At 38.4% G+C, this 26129-nt stretch overlaps 1 protein-coding gene across 3 annotated transcripts in view; it reads left to right on the plus strand.

Moving 5' to 3' along the window:
* Positions 1-26129, plus strand: part of SHROOM2 (shroom family member 2) — a 168981-nt gene that overhangs the window by 110502 nt on the left and 32350 nt on the right. For 2 of the 3 annotated variants that reach the window (XM_054973651.1, XM_054973652.1), the window contains exons 3-5: positions 1462-1593; positions 3110-5759; positions 9782-9882. The exons of the other annotated variant lie outside the window; for it this stretch is intronic. In XM_054973651.1, coding sequence (XP_054829626.1) covers positions 1462-1593; positions 3110-5759; positions 9782-9882 — 2883 coding nt within the window. The remainder of the gene's footprint in view (positions 1-1461; positions 1594-3109; positions 5760-9781; positions 9883-26129) is intronic. 3 annotated transcript variants of the gene reach the window in all.

Here is a 26129-nt window from a genome sequence, read left to right on the forward strand (position 1 = left end):
ACAATAAAACTACTGCTGGAACCTGTCCAAGAGAGTAGTAGTGGACAGAATTGAAAGGTCTTCTTATTTTTTTCTATTTGGAAGTTGTAAACATAATTGGTTTGCAGAAATCTTTTCTTCCAAGCCTTACATTAACTCACTGAAGAGCTTTTGGTCTTCATATTGACTCAGGTCTTACAAAGAAATTAGGAAGTACCAGTGAAGAAAACCACATTGTAACATATTGGTCTTCAACTGTTTTATTTTATTTTATCAAATTTATACCCTGCTCTCCCCACAAACTGGCTCAGAGTGGCTAACAACATACATTAAACATTAAAAACCATGTACATACTGTATCTAAAACCATATAAAAGCAATACAAATAGGATGCCAGGAAGATAATAGCTTTACTTATGAAGGGCATAGCACTTCAGTGGTACTAACACCATTCTCTTTTCAAACAAAGCTGCTAAAAGAGAAAAGGCTAAAAGAATAAAATGGAGAAGGGACTGCTGATATTGTGGTAAATAATTAAAAATGGTTCTCAAGTTTCTGTTATGGAGTTATAGCTGAATCTTGTGTCCGGAAAATATTGAAGACTCTTGTTTTAGCGTATAGCAGGCAGAACGTTAGCTAGGCTGAAGATGAATAAAAGCAAGATTCACAATGCTCTGAACCCCATTTTACAAACAAACTGTTGAACAATCATAACAGCCCAACAGTTTTGTCCTCCCTGCTACCCTTCTCAGTCGCTTGTTTTCAACTGCTGCCTCCGCCTACTTGTTTTCCAATTGTGGAGATTCTCAATATAGTCCTAGCCATGTACCTGCTGGGATAAGAGGAGGCTGTGCTGTATCCGAGACACCTGTCTGTGGGGAAATTTGTTATCTTGCCACAGCCAAGGGTGAAGGAGGTAGTGGTTGTGAATAAGCAGGCAGTCACGGGATGACCAAGAGTAATAGGCTTGGGCTAATGTCTCTTTGGCTTGCTTTATCTTTTAGTTGGCAAATTAGGTTATTGGTTCAGCTGAAGAATGTGAGGTGAGTCAGAATGTCATATGTTAACCACCAAACTATATCTACATCATTGGAGTTTGAAAATCAGATTAGTCATAATATCTCTACAAATACAAAGTTTTGAATTTCCGTGCCTCCGTGCATGTATTTATACCTTATTTTGTTTAATGAAATGTTCAGTATATTTCAGGAACTTCAGAAAAGTCATCCTGTGTTTTTTATTATTTATTTTAAGTTTTAAAGGGACTCCAGGCCTTGTCTGGTTATGTCAGTTAATTGTCTGTATTTCAAACCCTTTTTAAAAATTGTATTTTTTTTTCACTCCAAAGGTGATTTGTAAGAGTGGCATAGACCTGTATTCTTCTTGCAACTGTGAATTAGATCAGAGGTTGATTTGTTTTTGCTTCGTATCAGTTAGAATGTTATGGACAAAAATGTTTATGGTTTGCTTTTCTCATTACAGAAAAAATGACCTAGCCTGCAGGCCCCACTCCTGGCATGCGACCAAATTTACTGAGAATCATCCTGACACAGCCACAGCACGGCTGTCTTCGACCAACATCTGTGCTTCATGGCACTCCCGGTATCATGCAAGGTGAGTTCCTGTTGAGTGCTGCAGTGGTAAGAAAACAATTTGCCTTGTTTTGTTCTTATCTTTAAACTGCCAACAGCGTACAATATGTTTTGGGTTTTTTGTGTGTGAGGTAATCTGTGTGTAATAATGAGCAATCAGTATATCATGTGCTTGGCAGTCCTTAGTATGCAGCATTCTTTATTATGCAAATAGGATTATCTCTGTAGATTCTGCTGGCAGGTATTTCTCCTTTCCTCTCCTAGACCTGTCTGTAGGTATCAGATTTCAAGTGTAAAATCTTTTTGAAGTCAAGGGGATGTTTCAACCAAATATACCTTCTTCTTCAGTAACATAAAGGCAGCACCTATTTCAAGGCAGGTTCTTATCAGTAATACATGCATGCACTGTCCTGTGTACATCAGAGGAACTGTCATACAATTACTTTTAATTAATTTTATCTGTGCTTGCTGTGTAGCAATTAATAAGATATGGGTAGGGCATGTAATTACCATTTCAATCATTGAAGCTTCCTCAGTAATTACTACTTGTGTGAGAACTCCTTCAGGACTTTAAAAAAGAAAAACATTGCACCTTTGTTCAGGCCGTAAAAAAAAATTTTGGCCTCATTCAAGGATACCATGATCTAGTTGTAAGTCTCTCAAAAACTGTTGCTTTATCAACAGCTTTTCTGAAATTATCTGTATTTCTGTTGCATGTTGAATATATTTTAAAATGTGCAACAACTCCCAATTTACAAAGCATGTAGCATAATCATTTTATATTTCCTATCCATAGCATTAAAGGATTATTTAGTTTTTTGACACTATTAGGTAAGACAATATTAGATGCTTCATGCTATGCTTATTAAAATAAAAACATGTTTAGCCTGTTACCGTTATCTTTAGTAGAATACTGAGCTTTAAAATTAAGCTCTTCTCTGTGTGTCATTTTGAACCCTTTCCTCCATGCTCTCATAAACATTTTATTGGTTTAGACCATTATTAATAGACCAATCCGTTATCCTCTCCTCCTCCAGAAACTACTCTCTTTTTTTTGCTTGTTTTATCATTGTCAATCATTTTCCTATTCAGTCAGCTAATGCCTTCATGGACATGGATTTTAAAAAGGAAAACCTGTCAATGTCCCCCACCCTCCACCCCCGGCGTGGAAGTTTCTTCCCTTTTGGCTAAGTGATAATCTGGAAGTACAGAAGAACTTCCTCTGAAAAAGAGGAGCACCAAAGGATATTGGGCACATGGATTGTAGACAATGAAGCCCTCCCTGGAAATTTTTTTAATCTCTTCAGTCAAGCAGACAGCTGAGGAAACTACCACTATTAGCTCAGCTGATAGTGTGCTTTCCACAGTGCTCCTATGTACATTCTTCTCTAGTACCTGTACAATTGGTAGTATAAGCAAATTATAATTGATTTTGCAATATTGCAAGTTTTATATTACCGATTTGACTTAATATGGTTGTTGAATGAATAGAATTCTTGCATGGGTGTAGTATAAAAGTTTTTATTCTTTTGCTACAGCTCCTCTTCCCATGACCTATCAAGCTCATGGGATCAGTCAAATCTCCATCGCACTTCAGATCAATTCAGCTCTGCTGGAAGCATGGACAGCTGGGATTACACACCGCAAATGTATCCATATGGACAGATTTCATCAGCAAAATCCAACAGCAGCATCGATCATCTGGGGAATCCCAGCAAAAGGGATTCAGCCTATGGCTCTTTTTCCACCAGCTCCAGTACTCCCGACCACACACTGTCCAGTGTAGATGTTGCCTCGGCCGAGAATGTGCAGTACAAAATGAGTCACTGGGATAGCCCGAAACAGGGGAATGGCAAGATTGCCTCATTCCCAAGTGATAATGGAGGGTTTGAAGAGAAGTCTGCCTGCTTTCCATCTCCAGCTCAATATGAGAACAACAATAAGATCCCCCGAGTGGAAGATCATTCTGATCCAAAGTATTCTGGGTCTGGAAGATCAAATTTTGGACCTGTTTGGTATGTCCCAGAGAAAAAAAAGTCACCCTCTCCTCCACCACCACCTCCTCCTCTCCGTAGTGATAGTTTTGCTGCCACCAAAGGTCATGAGAGAACCCATGTCTCTCTTTATTCAGAAGGTATTCAAAGCACCCAGCACTTTGAAGTCCTGCATAGACCCCAGGCCAGGAATGACTGGAATACTGAAGCTGCAGAACAGCAAAAACGAGCTGCTAGGGTAATTGAGAAGACCTCAGATGGGAAGCAAAGTGGCAATCCAATATATAGGTCTGATCTCAGTCTGGATTATAATTTGTCTTTTGCAGGTGACAGAGTCAACAATAACGCAGGAAATGCCAATAGACTGCATTCGTCTCTGTCCAGTACTGACGTTCGATTTGCACAGTCCATTTATGGGCATAATTGCCATCACCATCAGCGCCAGTACAGTGATGAAAGCACTTTCTTCCACAATTCAAAAAATTCTGCATTGCCTAAAGAGCAGCGGCACCTCTCCTCTTATGTTGGCATTCAGGAAAGACCTGCCGACAAACACAACCTCCATTCCAACCCTGTTAGGACATTCAGTACTACTGCTGCTTCTTCTGACATCAGTTCTGAGGAGAAAATGGACAGCACTGGGCTAAATCGCTACTATTGTGCGGCAATAAAACAACCTGCTCAGGGAAACTCAAGACCACTACAGCTCAAAGATGAATGTTGGAATTCTGGAACAGGTGCTTATGTCTCTGCTAGACCACATGAGACTCCTGCTGTAGCTATGATGACCCAAAGCCCAAAATATTATCTACCTCTACAACTTGTTGAGCCTTCTCTGGATGTATGTGAAAAAAGCAGTCATTATGTGGGGAATAAAGGAGAAGATGTTAGAACTGGTGTGATGGAAGATTCCAAAAAGTTTAGCTACCCTGACAAATCAGGACAGACTAAGAATTTTGAGAACCACAATAGCTACAATGAGCAAGAATATGCTCAGGCATGTCCTCTAATGTCAGAGAATAAAACTGGCCCAAAAGATTTCAAATGCAGTCAGGAAGAGAAGAACAAAATTTCTCCTCAGAAGACCCCAATGTTGCATTCCTTAGCTCAGGAAGGAAAAAAACAGCCTGATAAAGGTGCTGAAACTGGAATTAATAGACAGCCTGCATTTGATGCTCATCTGAATAAAAATGCACGAAGGAGTGATCGTTTTGCTACCACACTGAGAAATGAGATCCAGATGAGGAGAGCAAAATTGCAGAAAAGTAAAAGCACAGCAACCTTAGCAGAATCAACTGAGGCAGAAGAGTTCATCGAGAACTGGAAACCTGATTCTGCAGAGAAGGTGCACCCTTCATCAGAAAATACTTTTACTAATGAGTACAAGGATAATCTTAAAGAGGCCCAGGCCAGAGTATTGAAGGCAACCTCTTTCCAGCGCAGAGACTTGGAACCCAATTCTACAGATTATTTTCCAGACCGGAAGACAAATAATTATAACTCTACGTTGTTGGCTCTAGTTTCTGAGGATGAATCTGGCTTCCATGCAGGTATGCAGTCTTCTAAACAGAGTTCACCTGCTAGCAACCACCACATTTCTCGCATTGGCGGTAGAAAGAGGTTCACAGCAGAACAGAAGTTGAAATCTTATTCTGAGCCTGAAAAGATAAATGAAGTGGGGGTATCTGACAATGACTACCACCCACACCGTCGTCCAACTACGTCTGAGGAAGCCTTAGGTTCTTTTGCAGATAGGTGGAAGTTCTTTGAAGAAACAAGTAAGCCTGCCTATCAAAAATCTTCACAAACAAATATACCCTATGGTCGACCTGAAGGACAGCCTGGTAATCATCGCAGAAATTCTCATGAGGGCGAGACTGAGGGGTCGTGGTATGTAAGAAGAATGCGGGCAGCTTCTTTTGGAATTGAAAGTACGCTTGGTGCTCATAACAAATCCAAAGACAGTGTCTCTTACATTGGCCACAAAACAAAATCTGGACAGCCTCAGAGGTTAGAAACTTTTGCAGAGTATCAAGCGTCATGGAAAGAACAGAGGAAACCTTTAGAGACTCGGAGTTCAGGAAGATACCATTCAGCTGACAACATCCTTGATGCTGGCCATGAACAGCTTGAGAAACCGCAGTATGCACATGAGCGGTCTAGGTCATCCCCTTCTACTGATTTCCATAAACAGGTAGGAGCTATTTTTGTTCCTAACTCTATTAACCTTAGAAAACATATGTAAAAAGTACAGGCCAAAGGACAAAATGCAAATATTTTTACTTGACTGACAGCCACTATCGTTCATCCTAAGCCTTTTCTCAGTCCTCCTGAGTGTCACTGTCCAGCCCTTCCAAATTCCCAATTTCTTTTGTGCCCTCAGTAGTTTCTCTACCATCAAGTCTGTTCCTAGTATACTTCCTAAAAGGCCTGGATTAGTGGTGCAGTTTGCACTTTTGTTACTGAGAAGTGAATACCATATCAAAGATGTACTCCATCTAGCATTCAGTTTTGTGCAGTAAGTAAGAAGACAGGTTGATTTGAATGGAGAGCTGATTCACATATGCAGAATTCTATAACTTATTACAAGATGTGAGAACTGCCTCAATTAGATAATATAGTGTTTTGAGGTGATATGAAACCTGTTTGTAATATTTGGTCTGTGACGACTTTCACGTACAAAAGTCATCACATGATAATGCAGTTGTAGACTAATGAATATGCATTTGTGAATTCATTTGGGGTACTAAACTAGTCCACCATAGGCACAATCTGCTGTTCACCCCACTTTTGCCATACTACCTCAAAGCTGTTGTAATTGTGAGATGGTTTGGGCAGAATAGCAATGTTGTGGTCATAATGAAATTTCCTTTTGATCTTGTACTCTTTGAAAATCAGTGTAGCCATGCTTCCTTTTTCAATTTCAATAGGTTATTCATTTTAGTTTTTCAGCAACATAAATACAGATGTTTAGTTACTATTTGGAAGTGATGATTCGATGTCTCTTGCTTCATGGATCTATTTGAATTCATTGAGAGGGTCAATAAGAATGTAGATAGAAATTATCCATTACGTATATGGAGTTCCAAATACCTTTTGACAATGCTCCTTCAACAAAAGCTCCTGAATAAAGGAGTTAATCTTGGGAGAAATATGATGGTCTTCTTACAGAGTGGAAAGAATAGGAATCCAGTAAATGAACAGAATCAAACAGTGATGTCCTCCAAAGATAAGTTTTGGGATCACAGCTGTTTATTCATAAAGAATCTGGATTTAGGGGTAAACAATTAAGTAATGATTGTGGATTATTTGAATGGTGAAAACCAAAGACCTGTAAAAGGACCTATTGCAAGGTAGGTGAATGGGAAACAATTTTTTATTTTATTTATTTAAAACATATTTATGCCATCTTTCCACTCAGCTCAGAATGCCAAGGTGACAAACAATCAAAACTATTAAAATAAGCTTTTACAAACAATTAAAAATATTGAACACATAAACAGAAAGTAGTATCAGTGAGGGATTGCCAAATGAAACAGATAAATCTTCACCCGTTGAAACAGATGAATATTCCTGCAGATGGAATTCCTTAATTTTGTTGTCACAACAACCAAGAAGACTTTTTGTGACCCATTTACCATCAGATGGTAAGGGCATCCAAAAAAGAACCCCTGTGGGGTTAAGTAGGTTCATACGGGATTAGGTAACAGTTTTAGTTTCCAAACACTCCTCAAGGGCACCCCCCCATATAGATAGCATTTCTGTAGTCTAATTTAGATGTAACCAGGGCAGGATCTTTTTTGCCCAGGAAAAGTTGCATCAGGCTTACCAGCTGAAGCTGGTAAAAAGCACCTCTGGCTACCATTGCCACACAAAAATGGTTTTAACACCCACCCTTATTTTACATATACGCCAGTTAGGTCTTAACTAGAGGCGGGCATGAACCAAAATACAAACCAACGTTCGTCACAAACCAGGCCAGTTCGTGGTTCATGAACTGCTGGTTCATGGGAGCTTATTTCTCACGAACCATGGCAAATTTTAGCCCGGTTTGGTTCGTATTTCAGTTCATAGCTGCAGTTCAGTTCACCAATCAATCAGTTTCCTAGGTCTGCTCTCTCCAGACCTTCTGCTGACCTGGAAATGATGTTTTCACAAACTGAACAAAACCAGGGCAAGTTCGTGAAAGTTTGTGGTTCGTGAAATGCAGCGAACCACGAACTGCACAGTTCAGAATTTTCCCAGTTCATGCCCATCTCTAACCTTAATTAGTTATTACTCTCCACAAAGAAATGTTGGCAGGATTTCTCAATGGCAGTGGTAACCCAATGTATGGCAGAAGGGAGGAATATGAATTTTGTGGTACGAATTATTAAGAAAGTGGTGGAAATAAAATGGCCTCCATTTCTCCTTCTCTCCTGCCCTCTTCTCACAGTGCTTCGTCTCCCCACATCCTGTCCCTTTTTCCAGTTCCATATCTAAATTCACAATGGTTGTTTCAGATGTTTACAGATATTTATAGTCTTTGCCAGTTTCAGATATTGTTTCAGATGTTTACAGTTTTTGCCAGACTCAGATCTATTCCTTCTATATTTTACTTCTCTTTCTACTCCTACGCTTGCTTTCCTCCTGTCTCATTTCTTTTCATGGTCAGGTGTTATCAAATGCCACACATGTTTTGCTATTGCTTGGGGGATATTTAGTTGCCAACATTTCTTAAACGTTTCATATTTTTCTACAGACATGATTTTCCCCTCGGGTTTCAGAAATATAATTTAATCCCATGTACTCCCCTCACATAAATTTTGATCTGCAGGGGAGTGGTGTATGTGGCTATTCAATTATGTGAGGACCAGCCCCAAATTCTCCCTAGAAGCTAAAATGACAAAACTAAGGCTATCGTACTTTGGTCACATCATAAGAAGACAAGATTCTCTGGAAAAGTCAATAATGCTGGGGAAAGTGAAAGGCAGGAGGAAAAGAGAAAGACTTAAAACGAACTGGCTTGACTCAATAAAGGAAGCCACATCCTTCCGTTTGCAGGATCTGAGCAAGTCGGTTAATAATAGGACTTTTGGAGATCTTTCCTTCATAGGGTCGCCATAGGTCAGAGGCAACTTGACAGCACATAACACACACAGCCCCCCAATGTTACAAAGGATATCTTAAGATGACTATTCCCACCTTTGCATTCTGTGAAGAGGGAGAATTCTGTTCCCTCTTGCATTTAGCCCTGTGTGACTGCCCCCTTTTGGATTTTTGATCCACGTGAAGGGCCGTTCAGTACTATATGCCAGTTGCTATGAACTGACATTGCAGAAGGCACATTTCAAGATTTGCTTATGGGCTTTCTGTAAATATGTAGCTGACCACTGCTGGAAATGAGATGCTGGACCAGATGAGCTGACAGCAATTGAACGCTGATCTGGCAGTGTTCTTTTGAGGAGCCTTTCTCAAAAGTTAAATAATATATAGCAAGTTTTAAAAGAGTATGTCCCAGTTACATTGTGCTACTTGAAGCCATTTCCTTCTTGGATCAGTTTTCTATTTCCTTTCTGCACGTACATCTAGGGCCTTAGTTTTGCGATAACTGCAACATAGCTTCAAAAGTCATTCCCTTTTACTGGATGTATTTCCTTGACTTCAGTTAAGGGATTTACAGTGCAATCCTAAACTGAGTTGCTCCAATCTAGACCCACTGAAATAAATGGATTTAGACTGGAGTAATTCTGTTTAGGATTGCACTGCTAACATTCCCATGGTTTGGGGTGTAGTTGATTTTTTTAAAATCTTAAAATCAAAAACCGTTAAGAGGAAGAACCAAGTAGAACTTTTTTAAAAATCTTAAGTTCTACTTGGTTCTTCCTCTTAACTGTTTTTGAAAGCTTTCCCACCCACCCACACCCATAGTCAGTCAGTTCTTGAGTGTCCTAAATTGCTTGCAAGTAACTTAGGTTATTGCCAAACAGAAATTGCCAGGGCTTGTAGTTCTTTCCTCCTAGACCAGTCAGACGAATTAGTAACTTGAGCACAAGAATTGCAAAGCCATCAGGGCCGCATGGAATACTACAGTGCTTTAAGCCAAATCAGCATAAGACCAGATACATTATGGACTTTAAACAAACCCACAAATGAGGGGGTGTGTAATAATATATTTTTTCTGGAGACTGAAATTTGATGATTTGGTACTTTACCATGTTATAAAACCTTTTGCAGGAAGTATCCACTGAAGTAAGGAGGCAAACAGAAAATCCAAGGGAAACTGAAGAACATAATTCTTCTCCAGCGAGAACTGATGAAAGGAGCTGCAGCTCGAGGTAAACAATCTTGCTCTTGGCTTCCCCGCATATTCTTTAGCTAAAGATTAGTCTAATATTTTGTCCAACAAGAGTAATGATGATTACATTCAACTTGCAGAAAATTTGTGCTCTTCCCTTTTCAGTTGTTCATTTTCAACTGTTTCGATTGTTCAGCAGAACAATGGTTGGGATAAACTCTGCATAAAAATAGCTTTTAAACTAGTTTGCTTTAACATTCTTCATGGGAAATTTGTTTTTCAAAGAAAACTTCAAATATTAAACATGGAACTCATGTTTCTAGAATATATAAATGCTACCAAAGTGTGGTTTTCTGGAACACAGTAAAACTCTTCTGAAATATTCTTGCGTATATGTTATCTGTGTGAGATTAAGAGCAACGAGTTTTCCAGACTTCAGCTCCAAATGTAATTATGCCCTTAATAGCAACAGAAGAGAAGTAATTCAATGTGCATGTTACTATTATTAGTGAAAGATGTGTCTAGAAAAGTGACTGTCCTCCAGAATTTTTGGCTGCAACAGGGGTGTCCCTTCCATTTTTTTAAACCAACAAAATTTACAACTTTTAATAATAATTGTTTAATTAATACAGTTTTGAAACTTTGCCATTAAGAAAAATAATTGTAGGGAAAGCATTCTTTGCTGGCGGCGTTGTCAGCATACGATGCAGATAAAGGCAGAAAGTAGATAGCAGTCCTTCTGTGAATTACTGTTCAATTTTTTGGAGACCACTTTGTTTCTGGAACGTTTACAAAAAAGAAGAAAAAAACTTGTCTAGGTGGTTCTTGAATCTTATCCAGCAAGGTAATTTTTACGTTCATAAGCAAGAGAAAACACTTAAGGTCACTTAATACAGTGTAGTTCTGCCTTAACTGCTGAAAGATCCTGACCTTGTATTCCTGTTTTACACATGTGAAGCGCATTTGTGTTCCACATCACAAAATGCCCACTTTTGCTGTGGTGATTCTATAGCATTCTATTTAATGCCCATCCAGATAATAGAGAAATTTTAGGTTCCAATTCAATTGCAGAATTATTTTTTTTTTTAAAAAAAAGAGTTGAACCACAGGGCTAAGTTTAAGATATATGTCAATATAATGAATATTGCTGGAGTAAGCTTAATGCCAATATGAAGTTCTTTGTTTACTTGTAATCCAAATTTAGAAAGAATACCAGTGGGTTGTATACCAGTGGGAAATCAATTTCAGGGTTTGCATTTTTATATTTACAATATTTGTTCTAAAAGTATACAATTTCCATATCTTGTTCCAACTATTGTTTGAAAGGTCAAAGTTACAGTCTTTGTACCACATTTTTTGATAAGACAAAGTTTTGTGCTTCTGTTTACTTTCTAACAAAATTGAGTAAATTTTTGACAATATGCCCCTCTGTTTCCCTGGGCTTTCTTTTAGTATCCTTTCAAAATATGTTATCGGCTTAGTCAATGATTCTTTAATGCTTGGCGATTCAATAAGGTGTTTGACCTGTAGGTATTCGAGCCACGGAATGCGTGACGTAGCGCTGCTTTCCAGATTTATCTTGTCTTGAAGTTTCCCTTTCTCAAGTATGTCTATTAATCGGGTTTTATTGTTGAGCCTCCACCATTTGTATGAGTGAGTATTAAGGGCTGGTAAGAACCAGTGTTGCCCCACAAAGGGCGATACTAGGGAACATGTTTGCGTTATCTTGCTTCTAAATTTTATCCCATATTTTTATATCACTGAGTAAGAAGGGATTGCTTCTTAAAGTGGGCGGGCGCTCAGTATTCCTGTTCCATATACACTTATTTATGGGTCTTCCTTGTAGGTAGTTTTGTTCTATGATTTTCCAATCAGGCTCTGACTTATTATTAGCTATCACTACGATGTTCTTAAGATGGGAAGCCTCATAGTACGTTTTAAGGTCTGGTAAGTTTAATCCACCTCTGTTAGTTGTCCTTTTTAATGTTCCCATGGATAGTCTAGCCTTTTTGTTGTTCCATATGAATTTGCTAATCTTGGATTGCCACTGGTCCAAGATTTTTTCTGGTATGGTAATGGGGATTGCTCTAAACAGAAAAAGAAATTTTGGGAAAATAAAAGATTTAATTACATTGATCCTTTCAATTAGTCCTGTTTTTCCCATTCCACCAATAAGGAGTTAATGGACTGGTTGATTTCAAAGGAATTAGTGGTCAGCAAGTCATTTAAATTAACAGGAATCCTGATTCCTAAATATTTCCAGCTTTTTTTAACCCATTTATAGTTATAGTTACTTTTAAGTAGCTTAGTTAGGTCTGGTTGTAGTTGTATTGGGTAGATTTCACTCTTATTGCTATTAATAGTGAGGCCTGAGGCATTTGTGAATTCCGTCGTGATTTTTTCTAGTTCATTAATCGAAGAGATAGGGTCAGAAATATATAGTGCCATGTCATCAGCAAACAATGAGAGTTTGAATTCCTTATTGTTGATGTTGATGCCTTTTATATGGGGAGATTTTCGAATATGATTTGCAAATGCTTCGATTGCCAGCGCAAAAAGAAGTGGGGAAAGCGGACATCCCTGTCTAGTTCCTTGAAGTAAATTAATTTTCTCTGATTTGTATCCATTAATTTTAATTTGGGTGGTGGGGTTATCGTATAGCTTTTGAATTGCCCTTATAAATTTGTCCCCAAAATCCATCTTCCTTAAAAGCTCTTTGAGGTAGGGGATTTCCACACGATCAAAGGCTTTTCCCACATCTAATGCCAAAATAAGTGAATTGATTCAGTTTTCCAAAATTGATGATATTCAGGGTTTTCCTTATATTGTCAGTTAACTGTCTATTTGTTATGAATCCTGATTGATCAATATCTATGTAATTAGAAATAATTTTATTAAATCTGGCTGTCAGAGTGGCTGTGAAAATTTTCATGTCCTGATTTAACAATGTTATTGGTCGGTATGAAGAAGGGTTAGTAGCATCTTTAAAAGAATCACCATGTTCGATTCAGTCCAGGAAGGGGGCATTTTCCCATGCTCTAGAACTTCATTACAAACGTTAGTAAGGTGGGGGGCCAGCTGATATGAAAATTTCTTTTAATATTCCGCAGGAAATCCATCATTTCCTGGGGATTTGTTGTTTTTTAAATTTTCAATTGTTTCTTGAATTTCCTGAACCGTAATTTGTCGGTCTATTAATTGTTTATGAGCTTCAGATATTCGTTTATAAATCCCTCCCTGTCCTAGGTAGGTATTAATTGTTTTCAAGTTTGGGGAATCTGATTTGTATAATTTTTTATAAAAGTTATGAAAAACACTAAGGATGGGTTCTGGTTTCACCTGGAGTTGTCCATTCTCATCTCTGATGTGATTTATTAACCTTGTAGCCTTCTTTTTTCCCACCTTCCATGATAGCATTTTCAAGCTTTTAGGGTTATTTTGCCAGAATTTTTGTTTTAAAAAAAGTAATTTTGTCTGAATGCCAGTAGTTTCCAGGGCTTCCAATTTTTTCCTTTCAATGGAGAGTTTTTTATAAATTTTCTTACTGCATGTTTTTTTGTGGACCTGTTCTAAATGCTTTATTTTTTCCAATAGTTCCAATTTTGATCTTTCTTTTTTTATAGGCTGAGGCAATAGCAATGCATTTACCCCGCACTACTGCTTTCATTGCATCCCAAACTATTTCATCAGAGACCTCACAGTTTGAGTTTTGCTTGAAATAGTTTTATATTTCTTCTGATATACTCTTTTGAGCTGCCAGATCGAATTAAAGGAATTTGTTTAGACTCCAATTTGGTGTCCTGGTTGTTTGTTCTGAGAGGTTTAGAAAACATTCGACCTACGCATGGTCAGACCACAATATTGGGCCAATTTTTGAATTTGAAATTCTTTGCACTAGGTTTTCGTTTGGATGATGAGTTCCCCAAACATCAATTAAATCAAATTGTTTTAAGATATTGTCAAGTTGCCCAATTCTTGTAGGGTTGGCCCCTTTTAATTTGGAATTCTTTTGTTTGGGTTTAGAATGGTCTAATTTTGAGTTAACTATTAAATTCAGGTCTCCCCCCCCCCCCAAAATAAGACATCCCCTTCTTGGAAAGTTTTTAATTTGGACAAAGTTTCTTTCAAAACCCAGTTTTGATTATTGTTTGGGGCGTAAACTGACGCTAGTGTCAGTTTTTTGGAATCAAAGGTGATTCCAAATACAAATCTGCCATCCTTCTCTTTTTTCTGTAACTATTCCTTCAGATCTAACCTTCTTTGAAATGAGAACTGCCACCCCTCTGGATTTTGAGTTTCCATGTGCTAAATATTGGTGATCCCACCATTTAGTTTTAAATACCTGTTCCACCGTTGTGGATAGGTGTGTTTCTTGCAAGAACAGAAAATCTGGACGTTGTTTCATCAGCATTGTCTGGACTCTTTTGATAACATTATTAAGACCTCTACAGTTCAAAGAAAGTACTTTAAACTCCATTTCCTGTGAAATAAAAAGATAAGTTGAAATACCAAATTTTGTGTATCGTTAACAGAACTTTCAGTACAATCTTGATTTCTCAGTTGTTCAATAATAGTTATCATACATACACATACACTCTTGTATACTTATACTTATATCTGTAATTTATACCAAACTTTCCTATTTTTTGTTTCTTTTTTTGTTACTATTTTGATGTGTGTGTATGTATATATATATATATTTTTAATATTTTTGTATTTTATTATTTTTATTTATTTATTTATTTTTAATAGATATAACTATATGCCTAGAAAACTCCGTTGGCTACTAGCGGAGGGTTGAAAGTAAAGAAAAATAGAATAAGGGGTAAAAAGGGGAAAAGAGAAAAAGGGAGAAAAAAGTAAAATAAGTATATAACTTGTATTTTTAATATTTATATAGATATTTAAATATACCTATATTTATAGAGCTATATAGAAAAACACTTAACTATATACAAAATCACAATCCTCCTTTAGTACCACCAAGGAGGAAACCACCAGAATCCTTTCCTAATGGGAAAGAATGAATTTTAAACAGTGTATTAATTAGACAATACTCTATTACTGGGCTTGAACTTAAAGTAAAGAAGCCCAGTATCTGGGGTTTAAAATGAACTAGAGAGCTAATTAGACCTCACAACCACCACCACCACCCCGGCCTGATGTAGCCTTTGATTTATGCTTAACACAGTATGGGTAAGAAAAAATAAAGCATTGGGTTACATTAAGTATTAAACTACAGATATCTTTCAAGTAACTTCTTCCTACTGCTTCTTCACTGGAAGAGTCAGTGTCTGGAAAATTTAGTTCTCCTTTGTTGCCTTCTCCAGAATAAATCATGGTGATTCCCTTTGTAGTCCTTTGTCGTCTTTTTTTATTGGTATCTTGCTCCAGTTATTTAGGGACGATCTTGCTCTAAATAGGCTAGTTTTGCTTGTAGAGATGTCTTGGCTGTCTAGCTAAAGATCTTTAAGCATCATGATGCCTGACTCTGTGCCATGGGCTTGATAGGTTTTCCCTTGCCGATGCACCATTATTCTTGCTGATGAGACCCAGCAGTACCTTATATCAGCCTCGTTTAATTTAATGATGATTGGTTTTAGATCTCTTCTTCTTGCTAATGTCTCATTGGAGAGGTCTTGGAATATGTATATTTTTTTATTCAAGTATGAGAAGTGGCCTCTTGCTTTAGCTTCTCTCATGATTTTCTCTTTTGACCTGTAGTCAGGAAGGTTTATTATAATGTCCCTTGGTTGCTGTCTTGCTCTTGTTTTATTATATGGTCCGATTGTGTATGCATGGCTAATTATAGGGGTGATGCCATCTTCGAGTTTCAATTCTTTCCTTAGCCACTCTGCAATGAATGCCCCCAGTTCAGTATTGTTTTCATCATATTCATCAAAACCCGTAATCTTTATGTTATTGGATTTTATTTTGTTGTCCAGGTCCATCATTTTTTCTTGGAGCTGCTTGTCCTTATCCTGTAGTGCTCGGATTTCTCTTTGATTATCAGTAGCTAGGTGTTTGGCACTTTCTGCAATCTGTGCTGCCTGATTGATTGATTCCTTAAGTTCGCAAGTTTGGTTCTTAATTATACCTTCCAGTCTTGTGACTATCTTGTTTTCTAATTTTTCAAGTGCAAGTTGTATTTCGCTTTCTAAAGCTTGTGCTCCCTCAGGTTCTTTTACAAGCTTTGCTGCCGCCATTTTGGACGGCGCTTGTCTGCTTCTCGACGGGGCTTGTTTTGCTTCTGCTTGCTCCAAAAAAGCTTTTAGAGTAGAGCTGCTTTGTTCAGAAGGCTTGATTTTCCCTCCTCCAGTTTCACCCATATTTTGGTCTGCTTACCCCGGCATAAGCGCTTGTAGTAGGCCGTGGTAGCTAGTCGGGGTTCGGAGTGAGAAAACTAAGCGTCCGCCATCTTTGCACGACGCCGGAAGCCCCCCTCTAACCCGGTATTCTTGACTGCAACATTATTTTTATAAGTTGTTGCTTCTGGCGTTGTTAGCAAGTGTAGAAAAAGATGTGTCTTGTAAGACCATTACTGATACAAGCATGGGAGGGCTGTCAATTTGTTAATTAGAGCATGCAGATTACAACTTTTGATTGTGGATCGCTCATGTTCTTGGCCAAGAGCTGTTTGTTTGTTAAAAATGGCAACCAGTGATTCAGTTAAATGACATGTTTTATTATACTAGTCACACCCAATATAGTTTGCATGGTATCAGATGAAAGATACTGTTACATCAGAGTGCCGTGTTATGTAAGGATTTTTTTTTGGTTCAAAAAATAAAGTAAATGTGTATACAATAAATTTGAATCCAAAATCTGAAGCTGATAGGAATTTGTTACATTGGTAAATACGTTGATATCATTGAATTGCTTCTGGTGCATTCCTTAGGATTTCAGTCTTCATAGAAGCTTAGTCTTGTTTTGAAGTTATTTCTTTGTGAACAGCCATCTCCTCACATCACCAATGTACATCATTTTCATTGTGGCAAATAAACTTGGTAGACTAATTTATCTAGTGCATGTATTCTCTTCAGAGACAGAATGTGAACTACCCACACAGCTGGACTCATACACAAGCTAAGTTTAAAAAATATCATATTTGGTAATACTATGAGGCCTCAAACTTGGCATATCTCAGCATGTCAGTGTGGCCCTGACTACCCAAGTTTTCTAAGGTTTCAGAATTACAATCACATGTCGATACTCCATTAGGTTGTTTTAGCAGCAAATGCTCCTATGGTAGCTTTTTTGAATAAAGTGTGGATGCACAGGCTTTGAGTCATCCAAGCATGTGACAAATGGGACAGTGGCTCACATAGCACCTGTTTTTGCCAAGTCTAAAGACAAGACCTGAATAAATACTGCAGATTACATAATAAATGTTCTTTCAAATATATGTGATGTTTTTAATGTTCTTGATCAGCCAGGTTGATTGGATGCAGAGTTATCAATTTCAACAAACCATTGCTTTGTCTTGCCAACAGCCAATGAAACATTTTTAATTACTCTTGGTATATTTCAAAAACTCCCCGGCAAGAAAATTTGGTAACTTGTATTTTTCATGTGAGAAAAGTTTACGAATACTGCTGTTGCCATACTATATGTAACTGCTACTTAAATTGGGATATCTGGCTACTCTCTTGCATCCAACTAAAGTGTAACTACCACGTATCTCTCTTCCAGGAGAGTCTTACTGGAGAGTGCCTCCATCAGTTTTCTCTTCCCATCAGTTTATGCTTGGCCAAACAGTAATGTATGTGCCCATCTGGGCAAATATTGTGTTTGGGGGGTCCTCTACCTCACAGGCAGGAAAGAAGTGTAGGCGTTGGATCAAAACCTTTCTCCTTCACCAGTGATTGAGGCATTTCCTATGGTCCACCTCAAAAGGACACTGGATAGCATGGCAGCCTAGGGAGTCAGAGCCGGGCAGAGTGAATGTGGCAGAACAGAGAACTTATGATAATCGGAGGTTTCTACAATGTCAAAACATTGGCCAAACATATTATGTATAAATGAACACTCTGAATCATGAAACTGAAAATTATAGTAATATATAAACTAGGCTTCAGTAAAGCCATTTACTATACTGCTCCCGGAATAGTTGGCACACTGTATCTGTTGTTGCATGTGATAGCTGTCCTCCTTCACACGTTACATTTTTATCATGTATCACTTGGTATGGTGTCACTTGATGTAATAACATTGCAATAAGATTTATATAGTGCATGATTCCATGTACAGAACAGTTCACATGTGTTGTTGTAACAATACTCTGTAAGGGTTATTATTACCCCCGCCCATGGAGGGGGGCTTTAGCTGAGCATGGTTTGCTTAATACTGCCACCTAGATATTTAACCAAGGACATCCTGTATTACAGCTAATTTTCTTGGCTACTATGATGATTTCCCTCCAGATAACAGCTAAAACTGGTTTGAATCCCTAAACACAAACATAAATAAATATTTAAATACCTGTAAAGATGCCAACCCCAGGCAAGCCCGATTTTGTCAGATCTCAGAAGGTAAGCATGGTCACCCTTAGTTAGTAATTAGATGGGGGGGGGGCTCCAAAGAAGACCAGGGTTGCAGGGGCAAGCGATGGCAAACCACCTTTGTTAGTCTCTTGCCATGAAAACTCCACCAGAGGTCGCCGTAAGTCAACTCTGACTTCATCACAGTCTCCACCACCACCAAGGATGTCAACGCTTTTAAGCCTTCAGAGTTGGAAGAATTAATGTGGAATAAACAGTATCCTACCCAAGGCTGGAGGAAGTTCCTGCAACCAAAGGAGCCCTCCTCTAGCTCTTCTGTTGGAAGATTAGCCACTTAAGTAGGAAGAATTCTCCTTAGACTGGAGGATGGCTTTACTCAGTAGAGTGGTAGGATACAGGCAAGCATCTGGAAGTGATAATGTTTCCAGGCATATAAAGATAGCAAGGTGCAACCATTATTCCCTGCAATACATATATTGAAGAAGGGGTGTTCTGTCATACTGTGATAGTGTAGAATGTGGGCTAGATCGAGTGCAAGCAGAAATGCAAGGAAAAGACTTTGGTAGCCACTTGCATTAAATCAGACTTGTATTGCCACTTATGTTTTTGCTTGTGCATGTTCTTGTGCAACCAATTTCTGGGCACTGTAATATATATAAAGGATGGAAGTGTTGCATAAGATCTTGCACAAGCAGAACTCTACTATGTCTGTTTCTGCTTGTGTATCATTGGATCCAAGCCAGACTATGAAGAAGATAGCCATCCTTGACAGAACCCACATGTGTTTGTACACGCATGTATGTGTGGAGGGGGAATCACATGTTAGCCTTTAAGATCTTGAGGTAACTATAAATGTACATTCTTTAAAACATTTTTATACTCTGCTGTGTCTCCCACAAACTCAAATCAGCTAACAGAAGAGCAAACCCTACAGTTTCTTGATCCAGTTTTAGATTAGATATGTAGTCCGTTTCCTTAAAATAGGAGGCACGTGATGCTTCTTTTGAAGCACTGAACAATGCATTTACAAAATTCGTTTTTGAGGAGGTTAGCAAAGAAGCCGAATCTTTGAAGTCTGCAACCTTTTCTCCCCAAGGTCAAGAATCTCTGATGACATAATATATAGTACAAGCTGGGCCTTCTGTCACTGAGGTTAAAGTTGACAGCGCTTGTATGAACTTGCCAGTCACATGAGAAGGCCAAAACAAGCCAGCTGTTGTGAGGCATGGTTTTCAAAGCCATCCGTATGACAGTAAATGAAACAGAGGCTGGAGCAGAGTCTGTTCTCTCTGACTCCCTGCAGTGCATTTGCAAAGATGCAGCTTTCCTGAACCCAAGTGGATATGAGCAAATCCTGGTAAGTTTAAAACCTTGACTTAGTTTTGTAGGAGTCCTGACGTAGCCCATTAATTCCTGTAAAGTCATAGTTGATGGGGAGGGGGCAGTACTCATTCATACAACATTTCTTTTGTTCTCCTATACTGCAGTCCTGCCTGCAATTATATGCAGGTAAATCCTGCTGAAACCAATAGGACTTATCTTTAGCTAACTGTGGGCAGGATTGCAGCCCTTGTCTGTACGTGCAAGGTGTGTTAGCACGTCCCTGCCTGTGAAAGTTGCTATAAAATATTACAGTGGGTGAGGCATTATATGATATAGCACTTTATTTTAAATAGATCTTTTGGTTCCTGGGGTTTTTTTGGGGGGGGGAGGGGTTGAACAAACACAATGCCTGGTGATCTCTCTCTCATTCCAGTTAGACACATCAGACTGCCTGCGCTGCTTTTAGCTGCTTTTGTTTTCGCAGTTAGCATAATGCACACTGAATTAGAAGCAGCGCTTTCCAAAAACGTTTGTTTGCTGGCGTGAAGTCTGCAGTGTGTTTTTCCTCTTCTTTTACGTGACTATAAGCCTGTTTATAGCAGTTGGGTGATGCGCGATTTCCATACCTGCAGCTTTTCCAAGCACAATTGTTACTGCGGGTATAGGTTCAGGTGGAGATTTGTATTTATTTTTCTGAAGCAATGGGAGATGCAAGGATTAGAATGCCAAAGCCTTGGCTGAGGTTGCTGGAATCAAATGGTGAGTGAAAAGCCAAATCTGAATGAAAAATTGATATTGAAAGGTGTGGTTGTTTTTGTTTGATGAAAATAGGTCATGGGGTAGAGGGAAATGGAACATTTTTTTTTGTTTCTTGATTGATAGCCTCCGGGGGGGGGGGATAAGCTTCCAATAAAAATACTTTCCCCCTTTTTTGTCTTGCATTATTTACTTGTGTTTTGTTGTTGTTTTTTTAATGTGTAATGGTTACATGCTTGTGTACTGTGCTTTTGGATTCAGTGAAAATGGGGGACTAATAAACAGGGCATTCAGTCTTTAATCTTGGGGCTTGGAGATTAACACACAAGCAGTAGGAGGTGGGAGTGCAATTGACAGTTCTGGCCAGCCTTTCCTTATAAGTGGCGTTCCATTTGTCCTCATAGCAGTTGCCATTTATAGTGTGCGACTGTACCCATTTAAGTGAGCATTTTTTCCTCACTTGCATAAAACCCTTTGGCACCCATGCATGTAGGAGAATCCCCTTAAGCAGAAATGTCATAAAGAAAGGCGAACAAGCTATTTGTCATAATTGCTGGATTTTATCATTGAGTAACACACAAAAAGATTGTCTGGTTTGTAGATGGTACTTGGTTTTAGTTACTTTTTTTTTAAGAATCCAAGGACCTACTTCTGCAAAAAAAAAGGAGTACTTTTAATTGTTTTCAGGTATTGACATAATAGCTAGCTGTGCATGGTGGCATGCAAGTGAATCACTGATGAGAGACTTTAATGAAAGAGGCTTGACCAGCAACCATTTATTTGGAAGTAATCTCATTGAGTTTACTGAGACATACTTCCAGGTCAACTTGTTTGCAGTTTACGCACACTTATTTGAGTATAAATCCTACTGAACTTGATGGGACAGACATCAGCTGTATGCTTGATAATATTGTAACCCATTACCATGCACAGTGAGAATAAACTCATTGTTTTAAATAAGGCATATTGAAGTATCGTAATTTTTTTTAGTACATTAAATACTGCATGGCTGAGAAACCATTTTTGATGGCATGATGTCTGTTTCTTGGATTTTTAGTGGTATTCTGTATATATTTTATTTTATTTATGGCATTTTTGACCCCTTTTCTTCATATAAGTCTGAATAGGCATGTCTAATGCTGTAGAAAGCCCATAAGTCTCAGTGAAATCCTAAACCCTTCTAAGCCTATTGAAGACAATGGGCCAAGAACATAACTCTGCTTAGGATTGCACTGTTGTGTTGACTAGTATTTTACATACCTGTCTTAAGAAGTACTTTGATACTTTTTTCAGACATTCCTTATTTACTAAAATGCTTTTTTTTCTTGATTTGAAGCACATGCTTTATTCTACATGCTTTGTGTTTGTTTATGCATGTCTGAAATCCATGACTTCAGGGCACTGCTTATAAGGGAAGGGGAGAAAGATCTGTCACTTCTACTGAAGTGAATATGTCATTCATTAAGGCATGCCTCCTCAAATAATCAGTATGAAGTAGTGTGGCTGTGAAATTCATTTGTGTGGTTTCTTTGTTGTGTGTGGGTGAGTATGAGTGCACCTCAAATAGTATTTTGTAGATCCACATTCAGCTTTGTGTTGATTTAAGCAAATCTTCATAATCACACCTACTTCCTAGGTTTTAATGTCAACTGACTTATCATTGCAGGTGAGGTCAATTAGACTTGTTAAGAGAATGTGCAAACGTGTCCTGAACAAATTCCCCCCATGGACATATTATTTGGGTGTGGTAGTGCTTGGAGCTATGTGACTGAAGAGAGCCCTCTGCCCTGATGTTGCAACCAGATATAAACCTTGCTTGATTGGGTGGGGAGCTGCTTTGTTAGATAGGGATGAAAGCTTTGACACCAGTGACAATGGTAAATGCATTAAGGCCCAATGATCTTTGGTCTTTTCCACCCAGGGTACGTGCAAGATTTTGACATGGAGACAACTTGCATGTCTCTTAAGCAAGGCGGATGTGAACATTCTGTTTGGCCATGATGTTGTTCAGGACTAGAGGCAGTTTTTACATCTCATTCCAGCAAAGCTCCGGTCAGGGTGTTCTGGAGCAAAAAGGCTCTGAAACCAGAAACTTATTTGAATCTTTGATTGCTTTATTGAATAAACTTGCCTGCATATCTTTACAGTCTCCTTTGCATATGGTTTGGTAGCATCACCAGTTTTTGTGCCACTTAAAGCTATGTGCAGATGGCTTGATTCAAACAGGCTCTTATTTGTTTGAAGAACCACGTTTAACTCAATTTTCATGTGGAAAGCTAACATACTAAGGAAATGGGTGTTAGCTACCATATCAGTGTTCCTTATGGAGGGCAGTGATGACATGGGGCTGCTTTTAAATACAACTCCTCTCTTCTTTCCCCTGCTCTTCTGAGATAGTACATGCCAACAAAGAGCTACACGATGTGCCTCCCTGCTTTTTTCAATGGTTGTACATTTTCTGTGCTCCACATTCTGTGGATCAGACTTTAAAACTCAGCACAAAGGAAGCTGGATTGATGATTCCATAGTTGAAGCTTTGAGAACAAAAAAAATGCACAACATGGTTCAGTGGCTTTGGGAGAGTGGACTAGAGCCTGTAAAGTTGTTTTCCAGGCTGTTTATGATTTATTTGAAAGATTTATATCTTACTTTTCTGCTGATCAATGGGACTCAAAGTGATTTACATCAGTTCCTGTCTAAGAGAAATGACATCTCCCAAGATAGGAAAAGTCTGATTACAGTCTACTGTTCTGATTATCGTGTGGTGTAAGTAAAGGCATCATTACAGCATGAACTAAAGGCAATTTAGGTTCGCGTTGTTTTGCCTCAAATTTAATAGCAGAAATGGGAAACCTCAGACTTGGGGACAAAGTGCACTTTCCATTTATATTTTGTCATTTAGAAGTGCAGTATTGCACTTCTTATTTCTATGGATAGGATTTTCAAAGAACGTGAGCAGAGTGAGGTTCAGTGAATTTTACAGGGAGAGTAGATCTTTGTGTGTCTAGACATGAACAGAAGCATCACGCTTGTTTCCTCCCATTACTTCCAGATAAAAAGGACCACATGTCTGTTTTATTAATATTTTCCCTAGCCTAAAATGTGTACTCTCACCAGGTGTAGATATGAACATATGAACTACTTTATAATGGCTCACATGTCATCTCTATCCCAGCATTGTTTTCTCTGGCTGTGAATCTCCATGGTCTGAGCCAAGGGTATTTCCCAGCTTTACTACCTGAGATCCTTTGACTGAAATTGCTGGAGAACAAACTGGGATTTTATGCATCTGCCTTACAGTGAGCATGTGTTCAAAAAATGAGGGAAAATAGAAATTGAACCCACAACCCTGGGTTATTACAACTGTGCTACTGTGCAATAATCAGATGTGTGCTTGCTTAGTTTCCTATTTCTTGCATTTTTGTTTCCAATATGTGAAAAAATATTAACTATTAATAGAATATCCCAAGATTCCTCACAGAGATCATACAATGTGTGAAGAATAGATATGTCCATTGCATATAAACATACATGAAGCTGCTTTATACTGGATCAGACCTTTGGGCTATACAGTTGAGGAGTACCTATTCTACTAGCATCTCCAAGGCAACAGACCTTGCTTTCTAAGGGTCAAGTTAGATGACATACTGGGAGCACCCACATATTTTTTCTTTGTGAACAGTAGCCATGTACGGCCCCTGCATGGAACAAAGTTGCATAGAAAAGGAGATTAACTTCCCTGTTCCATTGGTTAGCCAACCTGAAACAGCTCCAGGGAAATGCTATTTGCCCTCTTTGTGCAAAGAAACAAGCAAGATAAAGAGCATCTGTATATTTGCCCCAACAAGGGCACATTGCAGTCAGGAGAAAGGGTCAGGGTTGAACCCCCTCCTTCCCCAATACGCTTCCATCCTGATATGAACTCCTCATGAAACTGCTGTTTATAAAGAATAAATGTTTGGAAACTCTAAAGATAGAACCCCCAGTCTTTCATCCAGTTTGCCTCTGAGATTCTTTAATTGGATGTGTAGGGATCAACCCTAGGTACATGGTGTAATTGCACAGAGACCTTTTCAGATCCTGTGCAGCTTGAATGCCCAGGCTGGTGCCTTAAATGGCAAGCTTCTCCCTCGGGCACCCAACTCCAGGATGGAGTGTTAATTTCCCCCCACCTGAGTCACAGCAGCAAGGAAGGGAATAGGTAGGGAGAAACCAGACTAACTGCTTGAACCAGTATTTTATTTGTGTCTGTGGTAATTTGTCAGTTTAGTTGTCTAATTGGGCTTTCAGCGCAGCTGAAGAATGTGCTGAAATCCTTCTTTTTCTATTGCATCTATTCTCACCATGGTGAATTTACAGATAATTCAGATGACTGGATATTGGCTATCGGAATTCCTTTGAAATCTATTATGGTTAAAACTGGTAAATGTAAAAGAACGTAGATAGATCGTCCCTGGGACCATTGACGTGCTGAAACAATGATACAGACACAGAATTCAAAGACAACTCTGAGGCTGGGTATCTGTGCTGCTTCTGTTTCTCTGTGTGGCTGCAGCCATTATTCAAACAAGTTTAAACAAAATCTGGTCATTAGCTGTCATAATTATAATGTAAACTGCTGCTTCGAGCTCAGTTTTTTGATTTTGCTATAAAAAAAACATTGTGCAGATTGTAAAACAAAAATCACGTGTGGAGACATTCAGATTGCAATCCTGATCTATTTTCATCAGTGAATGTCCTGTTAATGAGTACTCATCTTTACCAGATTCAGACTGTGAGCTGTTCGCCATCATTTCATTTCCCTTGGAACAATTTTCTAATGGTTACATTAACTCTCATGTTTCATTTATACTACAGACGTAGAGATAGAGCTATGTTTGTGTAGCAAAGCTAGTACAAACATGACTATTTCAATGTGCAGCTTTCCATGCTCCTTCCTCTCCCCTTATGCCATGGACAGGGAGAAGAGACCCTCTGATATGCATGGCAAGCCATTGTGCATGTGCGTATATGTGCACGCACACATGGTTTGCTGCAGAGAACGGTTTAAAGATGTTGGTTTATTTACAAAATCTATATCTTTCCTTTCTACCCAGTCAAGGCCACCAAGGTGACTAACAATTACAGCAGAGCATTATAAAATAGATCATAAGACTAAAACTAATAATCTAAAATCCCCTCTATTGAGAATTGGTTAATTAAGTTATGGGATTTCTTTATCCAAGAAAAAATTGCGAACCTTACTAGTCAATCACAACTCCATTCAAAAGAATCTAACTTTGTAACTAAATGGTTTCCGTTCTTTGAATTTCTAATTATCAATGATATACATCCTCCTAAACATTTATCTTTTTTTTGGTTGCCCTAAGTTAATGTTCAGACATTGTTCTAATACCTGAGAATTACATGTATTATGTTGGTTTGTTGATTTGTTTTACATTGTTTGAAAGTTGAAATGTTAACTGTTATTCAATTATATTAACTAAATAATTTTTTTAAAAAAAGACTAAAACTAAGATACATATGTAAAGATACAGATATGGCACCTGAAACAGAGGGCAAGAAGGAGGAGTCAGTGAGGGAACACCAGAGGAAACACAAAAAAGTTTTGAAAACTGGGCCCCGAAAAATAAGTTATCACTACTCAATATGAAACATTAAATAGTTTAACTTTGTCTACCTATTATTAGAAATAATTAACACAAAT

This window comes from Eublepharis macularius, chromosome 3, assembly GCF_028583425.1.
Source record: "Eublepharis macularius isolate TG4126 chromosome 3, MPM_Emac_v1.0, whole genome shotgun sequence".
Lineage (NCBI taxonomy): Eukaryota > Metazoa > Chordata > Lepidosauria > Squamata > Eublepharidae > Eublepharis > Eublepharis macularius.